Source organism: Pangasianodon hypophthalmus, chromosome 3, assembly GCF_027358585.1.
Source record: "Pangasianodon hypophthalmus isolate fPanHyp1 chromosome 3, fPanHyp1.pri, whole genome shotgun sequence".
Lineage (NCBI taxonomy): Eukaryota > Metazoa > Chordata > Actinopteri > Siluriformes > Pangasiidae > Pangasianodon > Pangasianodon hypophthalmus.
Window position 1 is genome coordinate 11402947 of NC_069712.1, and position 18687 is coordinate 11421633.

Below are 18687 nucleotides of genomic sequence, written 5' to 3' on the forward strand. Positions count from 1 at the left end.
CTGTTCCACATGTCAAAGTTAACTTCCCTATTTAATATACTGGGTATGTTGATATCATTCTGACCATGTGTGCTACGACTCTGATGAACCTTGTAAGAGAAGTACTAAAAAGACTTGTTTATAAGCCTCACTTTCTGTTGCCTTTAGTAATGCTTTGACAATAAATGACCATAGACATGTCTATGTGACTGTGCCCGATCATTTAACATACATGTGAAGTTTTAACCACACTGCATGATATAATTTGGAATTATGCCACACTTACTGATTGCATGACGTGATAAATTAATTGATACCTTGACCATTGCAACACTGTTTAAGATATTACATATTTCATTGCAATTTAGCATCAAGGATTGCTTGATGTCATTCTGACCAAAATGGATTGGATTCTGATGATTCTTCTAGGAGAAGTATTAGAAAGTTTAATTCCTGTTGACAGCTAATGGTACTATGACAATGAATCACTATTGTCATATGTATGTGTCTGTACCCATCACTGATCGTAAATGTGAAGTTTGAGTCACATTGCGTGATGTACTACCACTCTTCCCGTTTGCACTGAATGACATGTTGATCGCCGTGCCATGACAGCACTGAGATATCACAAATTCAGCAAGTTAGCATCATGGACATCTTGACATCCTGCTGACCAAATTTGGTTTGAATCTGATGAATCCCCAAGGAGGGGTATTTAAAAGGATGGGTGGGAGCACTTACAAGCCCCAGGGCTGGATCCAATCTTTCACCAGGACCAGATGTCCACTACTTCTGATGCATGTGCCAAATTAGGGAGTTTTCATGCATGTGTCAAACACATCAAAAAATGTAAAAAAGGTTATAATAATAATAAAAAATACTAAAGCTACTACTGTCTCAGAAGGTATAACTCTATTCCCTCATTTGTATTTTAGTTTCAGACAAAGGGATATGCGTGAGTGCGACTTGTTTCATGTCAGTGAGAAAGTCAGAGAGATCATACAGGTTGAGTGTAGCGTAACACGAATATAGCAGCTGTTACGTCTGTCTTTGGTAAATGAAACTGAAGTGTTTCACACAATTACATCTGAAACACTTCTGGCAGACAGAACAGGGCATTATATCAGTACAGCTGAGGAACATAAAGGCATTTAGGGCATTAGAGTCCTAAGTGATTAAAAAACCCCTACATTCTAACCTTTTTTTGCCAGGACTCAGGAGTGTAGAAAGACAACAGCATCAGAATGAAGTATATTTAACAACAATACTCCTAACATCAGTGTATGACTTGCTTCATTTTTTCCAGATTTGCTTTTTACAAAAGCCTCCACTGGATGAAGGCTACCAGTGTTGTATATACAAGCATAAAATGCACAAATATACACAAATGCACAAATATAAAGTATTTTTTGTAGTAAGTTCATTAATTTTAAAGGGATCTAAAATCTATTCACTGTTTATACGCCCATTTTCAGGAATCACTGTATTCTGGTCAGTACGATGTTGCGGTGGTTTCGGAGGCTACCTGGGAACACTGGGCATGAGGTGCGAATACCCTCGACAGGGTTTTGGGAGGCAGGAGAAAACCAGAGAACCAGGAGGAAATCCATGTGGTCATGGAGAGAACACACACAGAAGCTGCACACAGACAGTAACCCAAGTTCAGGATGGAACTGCCCTGGAACGGTGAGATGGCAGTACTGCCAGTTGCACCAATGTGTTGCCCTAAATTATTTTATTTATTCGCATTGTTTGTACTGCTGTTCCTTCCTTTCAGTTGTTCTTAGAACATGGCTTAATGCATAATTATTTGAAAGCTATTTTTGTTATCAGGTAAAGATCATGAGATTAAAGTTACAACCATCTAGACATGCTTTTTGTCTGATTATTGTGAGGCATGGACAGATGGAAACTTGTATTACTGGTATTGGTAAGGCCAGGAATGAACAAAACATGTTATATAACAATACAGAATAGTGTGTGTGTGTGTGTGTGCCACAATGTGATCTACTTTTTTTCCCTTTTACACCTCAATAAAAGATATAGTAAGACAAACATGTGTTTTATTAATAGTAACAGTCATTTTATTTTCAAAGAAATGTTCCAGAAGAGATAAACTTACTTGTGTAAGGTTTAGCCGAGTATTTCGGAGCACAAGAAGTTAAATGAGATCCTGGATTTAATTCAAACGCACGATTGCGCTCACAGTTGTTAGCTGATAGATGATCAGTGTGCATGTAGCTTGTCTGTAGGCACTAACCAGTCGTGCATGCAAACTAGGGAACAATAATGCTCAGGGAAAGAATGCATACTAATTATAGATTATATCTTTGTGGTACAGAGCACAATGGCACAGAACAGTTCTCTAATGCACTCCATACACGCCTCTGAAAACGCCTTCTAACTGCTAAAGCCTGGGCAGGAAGTAAAAGTGCAGGTATATATCCAAACACAAATACATCACTGCTTCTTATGCATATACTCAGTACACACTTAAAGCTTTTATGAAGTGTTTTAATCGTGCCTTGCTTTTACACTGCATTTAAATCCACACAAGCTTCAGGATGCACTGTATCCATCCATCCATCCATCATTCCATCCATCCTGCTGTGTTTTTACGCACGTCTATACTGTAAGTGAAGCACAAGCTCACAGAAATCCATCCAAATCATTAAAACAATATTTCTCTAACAAAAGTATTTATGTACATAACCGACAGTAGTATCAGTGCTGTTAGGATATCAATAGCTTCCTTGTTTAAATTTGCTCTCTTATGACCTTGCGTTGGTGCTTCAGGTTTATCTCTGCTCTCCAAGGATGATTTCAAACATCTTTACACACAACATTAATAAACGACTGTACCCATTTTTATACCTTTAGTCCTGTCTCTTACTTTTGTACTGCTGAAAAGAGTGAAAAATGTTCTCTTTATGCTGTATTATGCGGGTATAATAACACACAAACAAACAAAAAAAAAGTTGGATTGTAATTGTAAGGTGTAAAAAAAAGGTGTTTTTCGTTGTTGGTCTTCAATCGTCCTGTCATATGTAGCCATTCATTTATTAAAAAAAGAAAGCCCTGCCATTTCAATTTTTCAATTTGTTTTTTTTTTCATTCAGACATAATTAATATGCAGCGACACATGAGAATTCAGCTCTGCTGCTAAAAACTAAAACACAAAGTAAGAATTTCCCAACAAAAAAAACCATTGCTATTATTACATACACTGTTTTAAGTATATACTGCAGACTAATGTCTGAGTCTTGTATCATGTAGTGTATGATTGGAAACTGTGTTGAGTGGAAACCTGTGTCAGGGTTGGTGTAGGAGTCCACGTCATTCTGTCTATATTCATCTCTGACCTGCTTCTGAATGTTTCCCCTTTAATACTTTGCATCTCTTCCAGAAATCACTATATATAAAACACCTTGCATATGTTAAATCATGAGCTGAGTTACCATCCGAAATAAGAAGGTGCGCACTCCTACCCAAGTCTCCATGTTCATTACACTATCATTATATAAGCTCTATCAGGCAGCAGATAGTTTCTATAACACGAACAACCGATATGAAATCTGTAAGCGAACTCTGTCATGAAGATACCAGAAATATTCAATATATCAATCTTATGACTTTGCGTGCACGCTTTATTATGATAATAGAGCCAATAAAATCTCCACTGATCCCTTACTCTGTGTCTCAAGATCAAATGTTAAAATGAATTGAGTTTTTCCATATAATTGTTGTATTTTAAAAAAGTCACTGTTGTGCTCCATGTTATTTCTGTTCCATAGCCTTCTTAAACTTTTACTATTGGTGATTTTTTTTATAGTTAAACCTTATGTAATGAAGGTATGATGCACAGATTCAAAAGAACAGTTTGGTCACTGGCCCCTGTTCCCTGAACATATCATTTACATGATATAAACATGAACATCAAATATATTGATAATTAAATCGATGTTGGACTTAATAATGTACTTTTTATTTAATAATATTTTATTTCTATATAAAATGATGGAGGAGAGACATCTGAAAGTCATTAGGTGCATAGATAATAATACAAATTTAAACAAATGGTCAGCCTGCATGTTGCTGTTCTTCCTGTTGGGTGTAAAGACTCTTATCAGGTTAGTATGGTTACACAATCATTCTCACTTACTTTCAGTAAAACCCTTTCCTTGTCAGGGTCGTGGTGGATCCAGAAACTGTCCTAGAAACACTGGGTGTAAGGCGGGCATACACCCTGGATAGGATACCAGTCCATCACAGGTCCCCGTGTACACACACTTTCATATTTCATATTTTATATTTCAGAGAGAGAACAAGGCACGAGAAGATGGTGAGAGGTAAATGGGGGAGAGAGAGAGAGAGAGAGAGACAGAGAGAGGCTGTATTTTACTACAGCTGCTTTGACTCGCAGACAAATACGGATTGTCAGACACAGGCACAGCTGAATGATTCACTGTTTATTCTTTTCGGAGAAGCCATCGCAACATGTGTGACTCAAATCTTGTGTGAACTCACTTCTGTAATATGATCTACTTTTATCCGAAATACATGAACATTCATTTACACCACTCATTACAACACTCATTTACACCTAGGGCCAATTTAGTGTAGCCAATCCACCTACTGGCATGTTTTTGGGGGGTGGCAGAAACACACACAAACACGGGGGTAGAACATGCAGAGGAACTCAGCCGTGCAGCTGTGAGACAGCAACGTTACCTGCTGCGGCGCCATGTCACCCACCACAATCCTTCATTTTCTAAATAATTAATAGACATTTTAGACATGGCCACAGTGCTGATCGTTGCAACACACCCATGCACCATCTGTACAATTGTTCATATTCTGCACACAGACAGCCTTTGATTTTGATCAATACTCATGCTGGCAATATTGTTCTTGTTGCATTTGCTGTCAAATTTTCTGAAGTATTATTACCTTGTACTGAACTGGCATGATAATGAAACAGGGAAACTTTACAAAACCTGTAGACATAGTTCAGAACGGATTCACAAGAATAAAATGTCTGTTTATCACAAATTGTAAACCAGACAGACGGTTTTTTGTTTTGTTATGTGGAGTAAGAACACAAGAACATAAGAACACACACATATTTTGTAGTGCACAAAATATGAAAATAAGCTGATAACTCAGTGACAGCAAGTAAACCTATATAAAAGTACCACATCGCATCCTAAAAAGATGCAAACAACAAAAATATTGGTCAGGGGCTCTGTACATGAGTGAGATCAGTTACTGAAACTAAGTGGTTGCTTATTTTAAGAGCATGATGACTGAGTTTACACAATAGGTCTCATGGTTTAGGTAGAGGAAGTACTTTTTACTTAAGAAGGGAAAGAAGAAGAAGGTCAAAAAGATGGCAATGTTAGCCTGAGTTAATACATATAAACAACTTTGCATAAAGAACTTCATTAAGTTAAATATTATTATTTAAGATTTAAGATATATAAGTAATTATAGTTTCTTACATTACTTATAAAGACAATTTGTAGCCAGTTTGTATTGCACTTTTGACAATAGATTTTTTTTTACAAAGCAGCTTAAAAAAATTCAGATGTTGATTTAGATGTCAAATGAGCAAGCCAGATGTGACATTTTCAAGGAAAAAACTCCCTGAAATGACATGAGGGGGAAACCTTGAGAGGAACCAGACTCAAAAGCGAACTCATCCTCTGCTGGGGGTCACTGGATAGTGGGATTAGTGGCAGAACTTTGTCTCAAATAAACCTGTGTGCAAGCTTTACATTTGGGCCTTATGCATATTACCTTTCCACATATACTGTTTGCATGTGCATACACCCATAGCTTTAATATTTTGTAAACTTTCAGTAATCTATTAGCTCTGTTATAGCCATTATTTTCTACACTTGCTTAACATCCAAAACAATCATAACAAAGCAGAAAACAAGCAATTCATTCACACAAAAATAACGGCATTTATCCTGGCTGTACTATTCTGGCACTGAAGCACTGTGACTGTAGATAGCACATAGCTTAAACTAACTAAAATAACTACCATCAATTCATTTCTGCTGAAACGAGCCTATCTCAAAGAACCCAATATTAATAAATATCAATATCAATCTAGCTACCTTATTTAGTTAGCATACAAAAATGATGTGCTATACTACTAGTTCTGAACAAGACACGAGTGACTTTTCTAACCAATTAATGGCGTATCAACAAGACAGAACAATATCTCAGAAATTGCAGCTGTTAGTTTACTAAATAGTGTCAAATCATTAGCCTTTTTATTGATAATCTATTTATGTTGGTTTACCACTTAACAGCCAGAGTTACCAAATGGAGCAATTAGACAGATTAGATACAATCTTATCTAATCATGGGAGCTTTGCCCTGTCTAGTATTTTCTTTTTCCTCTCTCATTACTTTTGGGCTCCACTTTTATATTTATAACGGAAATGCATTCTTACTCTTTTCTAAATAGGCTGTTAGAAACAAATCACGGCAAACAAAACACAGGCGACTGTTATCGACTTCTAAATTACCTTTTGTAATTAGACATATCCTATTGTATAATGGTGTCACAAATTCCTCCACTCAGCACGCAGTGCATTTACAAGTGCGACAAGTGCTGTGCTTGTATCCTTTTGTTTTGCGTTCTCCTCATGTATTTCATTTACATTGCCATGTGCTTTTGTTTCTGTTTAACTCCTGTCCTCACCACTTTCCTGTCATTGGTGTTTTACTCGATTGTGTTCACTTGTTCCATGTTCCACTTTAGTCGAGTGTTATTTCTTGTGTGTTGTCTTCTGGTTTTCCAACTAGTGCCTTGTGCTATAGTTTGAATATGGATTATCCATTTCTGACATGTGCATTGACCCCTGCATTGAACTATAACTACAATCCTTGGATTGCACACAATAAAGCTCACGCTGAGTACATGCACCTGTGTCCCAACTCATCACACATATTATAAAAGCGCATTTCCCAAACATCCAAGATTACTAAAAAAATAGGAAAACCATGGATTATATTATATTTCAGATCCCACAACATTAGCATAAATTAATGTTATATTTCAAAAGGAAAAAGTTTCAGTTGAATGTAAAGTTGTAATGCATTAGGTCAATGTATTTGTCTTTCATTGTCTACATCTAAAAGGTGGTTGGGATGAGCTATGATTAAATCGAGTAATTTAACTGTTGGATTATAACATTATAAACACTTCCACAGTTTGGAGTAAGGGATTAGACGTCAGCACCCGGGCCCATCTGGGCCACAAGCGCACCATCTGCACCGCGGTAGTTCCACCCCTGTGTGGGATCATAAATCATACAAAATACAGTATAGACTACAGACATATAGAGAAAAGACAAACAGTACTACATATGTTAAAAAAGATGTTTGGTATGAGCATAATGTAAATAACAGTCCTGGGATGAGCACAGGACAGTCTTTAGAATGACATAATCCTCTATTTAACTTTTACTTTAGCTTCCCTTTAACCAGTCATGCGTAAAACACTTGATCTATCCTCATTCCTTTCTCTGTTTAATCTTAGTGGAGGAAATGCTCACTTTCTGTGAACAGACCTTCTCACTAGCATATGATCAATATTCCAAGATGGAAACAAAAACAAAACAAAACCAAAAAAAGAGATAATGCCATTTAAAGAACAGAAAGTATACTGAAGACATGTAACATTAATACTAATAAACTTGCCCTTTCGCATTCATTTCATAGCACAGCGACCTTAAAGGTGTACTTTTGCAGAAGTTAGCTGAAGCTAGCTGTTTAAAAAATCTAATAAACAAATAAATATAGTCTCTTTCTTTAGTATTCTCTAGTTATGCCCTCAAAATAAGCTCTCTAGGCTAGAGGACCTGACCTAGTGCAAAAGGCAAAGCTTTCTATATTGACAGTTAATATGATTAATTGGGAAGTAGAGAAGCTTCCTTGTCCTAACCGATTTCATGTTGGTGTGCCACATAATTTCAGCACACCGACATGCAACCTGGGATGCCGTAAAGACCACAGTGATTCCTCTGATCATAGATTTTTGCCAATTGTTCAAGGCTTTTTGAAAAAAAAACATTGTGTGTAAAAAAGTGTAATATGACTTGGCTGACCCTGATGATAACTGCTGAGCTAACAGTGCTTGTGGTAAATTATATAAAAGATGATGGTTCAGGGTTATAAATGTGGAAGGATGTCTTTGTGAACCAGACAGAGTGAAAGTGTCTGAACATATTTGTTCTATAAGGAAGTCAGTTTTTGTGAAGGTTAACATGTTAATGTGTAGCAGAAAAGAGAAAATGAAACCAGATCTTACGGTCGGTGGATGAGGCTGAACTTGCTCAGATCGTTGTCAGAGAGATTCTGTGGGGAAAAGGCAAAAGAGTTTTATTAATCATGCCAGTCCAATCCTGCATTAGTCCAGTTCTTCTTACCCATTGCTTTCCGTGCATTTAAATGAAACTATTACATTAAATATGTTTGATTTGAAATATTTGTGATGGGCTTAGTGATTCTGGTGCTAATTTGTTGGCTTTATTTTTGTTATTGCCATGAGAAGTTAATAGTTGTCTGCTGCTCTAATGTGACAAGGAGATATTGCTAGTGCAATTACAATGAGGTTTAATAAAAGAAACAATTTCAATGATCTTAAACATATTGGATAATAATCAGGCTTTGCTGTTAACCCCTAAAAACTAAAGAGCAAGAGCTTCTCACTCAGCATTTCCAGTGACATTTAATGTCATATTAATGTGAAATCCAGTGTAGAAACTGGGGAGACAGTATACATCAGACTAAAAGTTCCAGAATGCAATTCAGCTATACAACACAGTTGTGCTGAGTTACAGCAGAGACTCAGCTCAGCTAGTTAGCAATCTATGAGACGACAAGCGTGATGGTGCTAACGGGGGTATTAGCATGCAACTTGAAGCTCTAGACCCTGATCTGTTTGAGCAGAGTGTACAGATGATGAGGTGAGAGAGCTGGACAGACTAAGGGACTACAGGGCTGCTGTGACGTTCTTTTAAGGTAGACATGAAGCAAGAGCTAGATCACACTGGTGCCATTAGAATGGCATTGTGGGTAAGGTATGAAACAAGACCGACATGTAGATAAAAAAGTGTAAACCAAAAACGTCAACTCAATTGGGTCAGAATTGAATCATATAATAAATCTTTTCCACCATGGAAGATCAAATGTTAATTATAAATATTAACATGTGGATTTTTCCTTTACATACATGATTTTTCTTCTTTTGTGATTAATGTTATCAGTCTTTTACCTTGACATAGACATAGCATAGTTAAAAATGCAGAACAGGGAATTTCTTGTACTTTGTATTCTTTGTAATCTGTGTACTTTGTATTTTCCATTCAGCTTAGGTATATTACTCACTATTAGCACTAGATGGAGATATAGCCTTGTTTGAAAACTGTTTCAGACCATGCACATGTGCTTTACAAGAGGAAGTGGCTTCTTTAGTAAAGAAGGAAGTGGCTTCACTTAGTAAAGAGCAACTTCCTAGAGAACTAAAATTTTATTTTATTACCCCAGTGTTTGATCTCGGGTCCTCATGTAACCTCAAATTTAAGGAAAAAAGATACCTTCAGTACTTTTAATACATTTTAGAAGCAAGGGAAATATCTCCATCTCCTAGAGCTTCTCTTGATTTAACAACATTATCACTGACACTGAGTCAAGCCCTGTGCCTAGTGAGCTACTGTGCTGCATAAATTCCAACCAACCTCAAATGCATGACTATAATGCTTAGAAGCTGCATGAGTATCAGTTTATAGTCGGAATTACATTTTAACGATATCTAAGTCTGTAAGTAATGGAGCCATAAGTGGAATATGCAGCGTTATGTTTCAGTGTGTTACACAAAATTACATTACTCTGTCCCTTGTTCCTGTAATTGATCTTAGAATACTATCTAAGTAACACATTTTCATGAGATTTATTAAGATGAAAGGAGACACATGCCCACACAAGCAGACACATCTATACTGTAGGTAAAAAAGATAAGTAGAACATCAGAAAGAATAGAAATATGTGACAGGCCAGAGAGAAAGACTGGGTCTGTTTCTGGAATTAGTGCCTACTGAGGTGATCGTGTGGACAGTGACAGTAGCAGGGATTAGCTTTTTAGATAAGGACTCTAAGTAATCAATGATTTAATCAGTTTAAAGCAGTGTGGAATGATTTTTTTAGTAAATAAAGTGGTGTTATTGATCTGGTAGGGAAAATTATTCCAAAAAACATACATTTGAATGGATACGAGTCACAGTTTTAAGACTCAAGGGTTCCCGAGTGTCACAACAGAAAAACACTCAAGAGTTCGAATCCCGGTAGGACAGAATCCTGATGGTGCCACAGTCATCCATGGCCAGGAGTCTAAGAGAGATTATTGTTCCTGTTCTCTGGGTCAGAGGGATGGCATTAATCTCTCCTATTCGATCATGGGCATCTGTGAGCATCTGTGAGTTCATGAATGCGGAAGTTAGTGCTTTCCTGTGAATGTTTAGCTCAACTATGACACAGCATATGCAGCAGTTCAAAAAAGACACACTTTACATGTTTTGGAGGAAGCATGTGTTAACCCTCACCCTCCCAAGTTGGTAGCTGTTGCTGTTAGGAGAAAGCTAGCTAGTGATTAGGAATGAGCAAATTATCAAATTGGAAGCAAATGGAGTAAAGAAATGACAATAAAGAAAGTCTAGCCTCTATTAGTGACAGTGTTGGGAAATTGCAATGCTACGGCATACAAAGACATCCTATACAATTGTGTCCTTCCAAATTTGTGGCACCATTTTGGGCATGACCCACATATAGGTGTGATGGTCAGGTGTCCACAAACTTTTGGCCATATGGTGCAGTAGTTACACAAATTTAAGGATAGGGCTGGGAGCCTGGTGAGCCTGTAACAACTGTCTTACACTTTCTTACATGTTTATCATGAGAAATCGAACAAAACACAACATCACCCACAATAATCAACACTGATTTGATATCAGGTACTGCAACCATTGTATTCATTTGCACATAATAATGCATGATGTTTGCAATATCATACCTGCCAGAGAGGTCTCTAAATCCCCAGATCCTGAAAAAGGTACCTACTGTGGTTTTAAGTAAGCCCATTCCAGCTACATGCACCACAATCCTTTAGTCAGTTTGCAATGAACACATTTATAAACTGGTATTATTACTCAAGGAACTTTCCCAGAACTTCATCTTCTTACTGAAAAACATGTTTATATGGCTTCTGTACTCTACGTAAAGCACAGCAAAGAAAAGCACAGTATTTTGGAGTAACCAATAAACCATTTTGTGTTATTTACACGGTCTTATCAATGATCAATATGTAAGCAACACAAACAGGAAATATTGGAAATAAGGATTATCCTCTCATTCTCCTTCAGTATGACTCTGTTGTCTGTATAAATTATAGCAAAAGGCTGCAGCAGTGTGACTGAAGAAACAGTCTAAAGGAAAACTGTACTATTTGCACAAACTTTTCAATCCTTATAGGATTTGACAGAACCTGTCAAAGTAATCCCTGAAATCGAATTGTGCATTTTCAATGCGAAGCCACAGATATTACGTGAAGCCTCAGAATATTATTTTGAGCGTCTTGTGATAACGAAGACTAGTGTATGCCAGAGCCAGAATGCTCAGATGCATTGTTTGCATTTGATCCCAAGCTTAGCCTTTTGACACAGAATAAAATATCAAATCTATTTCAGCTGAGTGCCTCTTCAGATACTGGATGAGTGAATTATTTATGTAGACTTCTTTAGGAGCTGGAGTGAGACACAAGGCACCCCGATGGCCTGGAAGACCAGCTGCATATTAAAAAGCAGAGCTCCCTCATAAACAGGGCACTAGAACATCCTCCATGCTGTCAGCTGGAAGAACTCACACTAACACTGTCAGAAACTAGTCTAAGATGTCAGAGCGAAAGACGGACCATGAGAGTTGACTTTGACCTTACACTCCTTTATAAAGAAACACAGAGCTGCACAGTAGGAGTGGGAAAACAGGAGGGCTCCTGTTGAGAACAGTGTAAATAACATCACAAATATTTCTCATCTGTTTTTCTATTTTGCTGTGGATCCTCTGTGCGTGGTATTTGTGGTTGAGTCTTGCTTCACCTCAGCACCATATGTTTATCATGGCAGCATGAGCATAAGAGTAGTTTACCAAAGCTGTGAGAATATCTCATGTTTCATTTAGTACTCATCAATGGCTGAGCTCCAAAAGAGCAGCTCAGTAAGGATTCACTTTTCGTCTGTGCTCACCTAGTCCCAGGCAATGTTATTATAATCTACTGACTAATTTCCTAGGCACCCTAGAATAGGAGCAGATGGTTAAATGCATGAGCAGTGCTTGAATATGCAAAGTAATTCATTGCATACCCTTGGTACCTACTGAGCATGACAGCATGTACAGCATGGAGATTATTAGCAGGGATGCTTTGCTTCTCTTGACTGATACATGCCTTCATTCCTTCAAAGTTCTGATTCTGCACTGTATTTTGCTCAGGCCCTGGCTTTAACTATAACTAATGCTAACACACAAACGCAATATGTGACTAAATCCATACAAACACACACTGACAGAATTAAGGGAAAGTCTTAATAAAAATTCAGAACTGATGGGAATGTAGACAGACCCAGACAGAATGCAGACAGAGTGTCTGTCTGAGAAATCTGAACCATTTTATACAAGGCTTAATCACTGACATATTAAAAGAAGTCTGTTTAGGCTTTTATTACCCTTATTGATTTACAATACACAATACACAATGTGCATGCTAACTGTTTTTTTTTTTTTTTTTTTTTTTTTTTTGCAATGATGAAACCGAGGCCACGATAACTGAAAGAATGCAATGGAAACCGTCTTGAATATTTTCGTGTTCTTCTGCAGCACATATTTTATAGCAATATAAAACTACATAAAAACTAGAGGTAACTACATAAAAATGGTAAATACAACACAATACAATAAAACCTAACCTTTGTGAGGATGAAAATGAGAATTACAAAGCCACTACTTCTGCTTACAGAAAGACTTCCTACTGCATCAAAGAACATTTGCAAAGAAAATGATACCATTGTAGCCATAACTTTAATTAGACAGAAAGAACAAATAATAGAATGATCAGGTAACTAGGTGTCTGGACTCATTATCCCACACCAAAAATGTTTTTAGCAGGCACTATTTGGACTATAGGTCTCTCAGTTCACCCAAGAACTGAAGACCGTCCCATACTCTATGAGAGTTTAGGAATGCCCTCGCTCTGTATACTAGAAATCCATCAACAATGTGAGTTCAGGGGATTGTCACACTAGAAATCAAGGACACACTAGAAGTGTCTAAGACTAGAGCACCAGAAGGAGATCTTGGACAGGAAGATTGGAACATTTATTCCAGTCAATTTCATTCTCATTCTCCAGGTTGGGAGGAATTGTTTGAGCTTCTGCTTCAGCAACAATTCCATGAAGGCTAACAGGCTTGAGCCATACCTGAGTGCTTTATCCATTTGGAATAGACTTTTAGAGTCTATTCTCTTGTTGTAGGAGTTGTAGGAGCTTCGTGACCATTAAGAGACTTAGTCCAACAAGAAATATGATGCTGACTATTGTGGCGTAGTAAGGGATTCTGATCTGGGAGTTGGTGGGGAGCTTTAACCTGTGACAAGATGAAGAAAGGAGCTGGCATTGTGCCCAGGTTGTTTACTTTCCCCTCGCAGAGCTGCTGGAAATCCTCTCAACAAGCTTGTCAGTGGCTTGAGGGTTGTTGGCGTGTGCATCATAGATATTTATATTGATGGAAACAAAGAAGCAGGTTGGCAGACTGATAGGTCAAGTGTCAGTTTCCTCTCACATATTCAAGACAATGAATCTGCCTTAGTGGTTTTTTTAGTGTTATTTGTAGCAGATCTCTAAAATATAGTAAAGTTACAGTAGATGAAAAAAAGGATATATATGACTAGGCAAAAAAGAGGATATGTAACTTCCATGTGAGATTGGGCTGTTTTGCATACACAGTCAAAAGATAGAACACTGTTTTTTGACCAGGAGATGCCACTCCTTCAGGGCTAGCTAGGACACCCTGTTTGCCAACAACCCAAATACTCACTGGCAGTGTCATAATTCCTCTCTGCTGTCAACTAAGTGGATTTTGAATGATTCTCCTAATTGCTGGGAAAGCAAACCCGTATTTCCCACCTCAGAGTTGTCCACATGGATGTGCATGGAACACGACTGAGATGAATCAGGATGCCATAGAAAGGAGGTCTGGGTCAACCACTGTGTTCACTTATAAGTCCCTCTCAGCAGCTATTGACCAGGAACACCTTTGTGGTGTGCAAATGGAGCATGATTTTGATAAACCTCCTGATAAATCACTGGTAAAACTGGAAAGTTTGCAATTTCCAAATGGTCTGACCAAGTCATTAAAAGGCGTATTGTTCATTTCTGTTATTTGAGACAGTGACTTTGTGTAAACCTCAATAGTCCATGCAGGATAGAAAAAAAAAATCCTGTTAATATGAGTATAGCTAGGTCTAGACAGCTCCTCTGTGGATTCCTCCACAGCTCATTTAAATCAAAGCAGGTAGACCAGCATAGGGGTATAGTACATGATCAACAAGGTTGTAGAGTGAGGGATGACCTGATGGCCTACTGCTGTTGGAGTTGTTCTTTTTGTTGCTGCAGTTGCTGTTGTTGGATAATGAACACGTTTTGCTTCCTGGAATTTGCACTGATGATCTATTCTTGGCTTTGCCATGCTTTTTGGGAAAACACATCTTTCAGCAAAGATGTATGTATTTCGAATATATAATAACAAGAGCTCTTAATTAAACAGACAAGAAACAAGTTGGACCAATGGCTCATAGCACACTTTGCAGCAACAGAAAGATGAAAATATGAAAGGAAAATATGAAAGGAAAATATGGTAGGACTTCATCTTAATAAATTAACAGTTTAAGAGTAAACCACAAATAGATAGGTCGAGTCTATATAAATAGGTCAAGATGTGCAGGAAGGAGATGGCAAGAATACATTGAGGTCATAAGATTCTGATCAGTAGCTACAGAAGTTCAGGTACAGTAGGTGAACTGATAAACATACAGTGAGAAAATTGCCACTTTTTGTCTCACATGTAGTTTTGATTGAAAAATGTTTATCATGTAATCATTAAGTAATCATTTCTAAACTCCGTTAATACATGATCTTTTACTACCTAATAATCAATACATAAGTTAAGGAGTAAAATTCAATTTAAAAGCTGAGCCATGAACCTGACTGTATTAATTTGGCTAGTTTATAAGTTTATAAAAAGTCAAGGTTTACTAGTTTACTAGTTTATAAGTCAAGGTTATAGTTGTCTTCAATATTGGCTTTACCCTGGTCACAGTTGTGGAGGATCCTGAGCCTGGGAACACTGGGCACAACACACCCTTGATAGGATGCCAGTCCATTGCAGGGCACCATGCACACACACATTCACACACTCTTTCACAACTAGGGGCAATTTAGTATAGAAATCTACCATCATGTTTCTGGGAACTGGGAGGAAACTGGAAACCTGATATGTGAGAGAAAATGGGAAGTAACCCTTGTCCAGGATGAAACCAGAGACCCTAGAATTGTAATGCAGCACCACTAAAATCTGCACCATGCCTGTTTTTAATAACATAATTCATTTGTTAAATCACCATCCAACTCACAAATTTATATTGTTCAACCCCATCAATAGTTAACACTTCAATTTGTGGTGAAAGGAATCTAGCTGACCGAAACTATGACTTACCTAACAGTTCCTAGTTTCACTTTATGGATGCAAATGCTGCAGTTTCAGCTGAAAGTAAGTGACTGAGCATTTTGACTGAATCACACTGAATACCCCTTGTTGAGTAAAACCATGTGACAGGATGCTTACATTATCATTAAAAAAAACACAATTTGCTCATTTCCTATGAAAGGAAGTACACTGGCTCTGTTACTTTACCTCTGTAATCGTGAAATGAGCCTAAGCTCTTGAACATAATGGGGCTTGAGAAGTGGATCAATTAGAAAATTGTACATTCACAATACATGTATTGTACATTCACAACACAATGACTGTGCTCCTTAAGAACATATCTGTGATGTTATATAATTTACTCTACATACTCTATGTCCTTTCAGAGCTAATTCTCACAAATGGCATACACCCTGCATCGTGGTATGGTTTATATATTAATCTGAAAGGACTAGGAGTATGGTTTAGATTTTTGAGAAAAAGGAATGGGTTAGAACATCAAGTTCCAAGAACTAGAAATACTTGATAGAAGCACAAGCCTTGAATTTAAAACGACTTTACTGCTGGGACAGAAAATTCCACAGCAGTGAAACTTAGGGAATGATGAGTACGCTTTGAGAATTTAGCGAATCTTATTTTTGCCAAACAACGTGGTAGTTCATCTCATCCAGTGGTAAAACCGTACTGAATTCTGGTGTAAAAAAAAATCATGATATCATACTCTACTAAAACTTGTACCATTTAAGCAAAAATAGATCATAAAAATAATAAATAAAAATGAGAATGTAAGATATTTCTATAAGTACAGTACGTACATACATAGCTTTTTTTTTGTTTTTTTCTTTAACCTATGTTTAGTTTCACTGATATTACAGATGCTGTAGACAATACAGCTAATCGTCTAAAAATAATTTCATATAAGTAATCCAAACAATATTAGTAATTACTACTTGTCACTAGAAATAACTTCTACTGTATGTGGCACCTACCAGAAACCACCGGCCATCAATCTTCATTCTCTGCACTGTCACAGCACAGTCTCGCATCTTGTTCTGTGAGTAGTATGCACAATATTATACTTGCAAGCATTGTGTATGTATGAACTGCTACATTTTGGTGTGTTTGTGTGTATTTCTATATAAACTGTTGGTATGAAGTGTCCTTTTACATGACTAAGACTTTATAGATCAATGCCTTTTATATTATTGTTCATATTACACATACACTTGATGAACTTTACACTTAATAAGCTAAACATGGTATACTGTCAGCATCTCCCTTGTGCTAACAAGTAATTATCATCTTCACTTCTGTTATTCTTTTGAAGATAATTTTACACAGTAACAGCAGAAATGTCTTCCTGCTGTGCCAGAGAGCTTTTCTACACACTTACCTGAGACAAGAAGCTGGCTACCTGTGCTGAGCTCCACTCTTCAAACTGTTCCCTGGTTGGCAGACTCATTTCAGCTTCAACTATTCCACATCAAACTGAGAGCTATCTGACAGCAGCTCATCGATCTGAGGTGTTTACTGTAACTACATCGCAACTGGACTTCACATAATGTGGGAAGTGTGGGAAGTTCCTCTTGTCACTGTGACAAGACAGTCACTCCCTGACAGTCTCACTGGCTATCTCTCTCACTCGAAACAGCTGTCAGCTTGCACCCTTACTATTCTGGTGAACTGTCATAAATAGGTCATAAATAGGTCAATAATAACACTCTTTGGCTTTCCTGGAGTAAATAAAGTCCTCTGAAATTAAGCATGCACTTTTAAGGTGTGAATTAGCAGAAGGTCACCTTTTTAAAGTGTGGCTTGTACAGCGTTAGAAAAGGAAGTGAAAAACGCAGCATGGTGGTGAACATTTCACTTTCAAAACATTTATTTCACTTTTTAATGCAGAACAAAGGTTAGAATACAGGTAGAGCACAAGATCTGCAGGGCTAAAATAAACCTCGTCTGACTTCCAAGTAGGTCTATATTTGTGCTTTCACTTTAGATCAGGACCTGTAGACCACAGTTCAAGTGCTGAATTGATGTTGCTTTGTTTGCTTGAGTTTTTTTTCGACTTCTAGACTTCACTGACAGACCAACAATCAAATAAAATGCAAATGTGAACTGAATTTCATAAGTCTAACAGGGCTGATGTTACAGTCGATGTTTTGGATTATCATTCTCAACTGAATCTATTAAAACAAACCCACAAATGAACAAAGAATCCTGATACTTTCAGGCACATTTTGGGGTTGAGATGCAATAAAAAAATCAATATATAAAGTTCAGCATTCAGTAACGAGGTGGTACAAGTACACAGCTTCCTAATTTGAATACGACTGCAAATACTTAAGTGCACTTAACTTAAGTGCAGTTTCATTTTTTTCTCAGGGTAAAGTAGAAAGGTACAAATTAGCCTTGTAAAGCTGTTATTTAGTAAAACATTGTGTATTAATGCAGATTTCACCTAACAAAACTGAGAAATATGCAAATATGAACTAAACTTGGCTTATAGCAGGTATATATCATAATGCTAATTCTTGGCTAATCTCTCAAATGTTAGCTAGCATGCTAATAGCTCTGACAATACAAACTAACATGCCAGTAGCTGGCTTTCATAATGCAAACTAGCTATATAAATGCAAAATCTAGCTAATGGCAGATATTTATAGCAATAAATTTCAGATCATTTTCCTCTGTGTTTTATTTTTAGAATTCTTGAATGCCATGTCTTGTGTTTACTTGACTGGCCCCACACTCGGCAAGAGTCTATCTGACTACCTGAATGTTCCGCGATCTAATTGCTTTTTTAACTACAGCTGGCTTGACACTGGTTTAATTATTTTATGTTGCTGTACTTCATGGACATCATCACCATACAGACTTCCT

At 37.2% G+C, this 18687-nt stretch overlaps 1 protein-coding gene across 3 annotated transcripts in view; it reads right to left on the reverse strand.

The window, feature by feature from the left end:
* Positions 1-17391, reverse strand: part of blnk (B cell linker) — a 40924-nt gene extending 23533 nt beyond the window's left edge. For 2 of the 3 annotated variants that reach the window (XM_026943244.3, XM_026943236.3), the window contains exons 1-3: positions 17198-17391; positions 16794-16856; positions 8309-8355 (exon numbers count right to left, since the gene is read on the reverse strand). In XM_026943244.3, the coding sequence (XP_026799045.3) occupies positions 8309-8355; positions 16794-16856; positions 17198-17266 (179 nt within the window). In that variant the 5' untranslated portion in view covers positions 17267-17391. The remainder of the gene's footprint in view (positions 1-8308; positions 8356-16793; positions 16857-17197) is intronic. The other variant, XM_026943228.3, reaches the window with a different exon arrangement.
* Positions 17392-18687: the final 1296 nt, after the last annotated feature.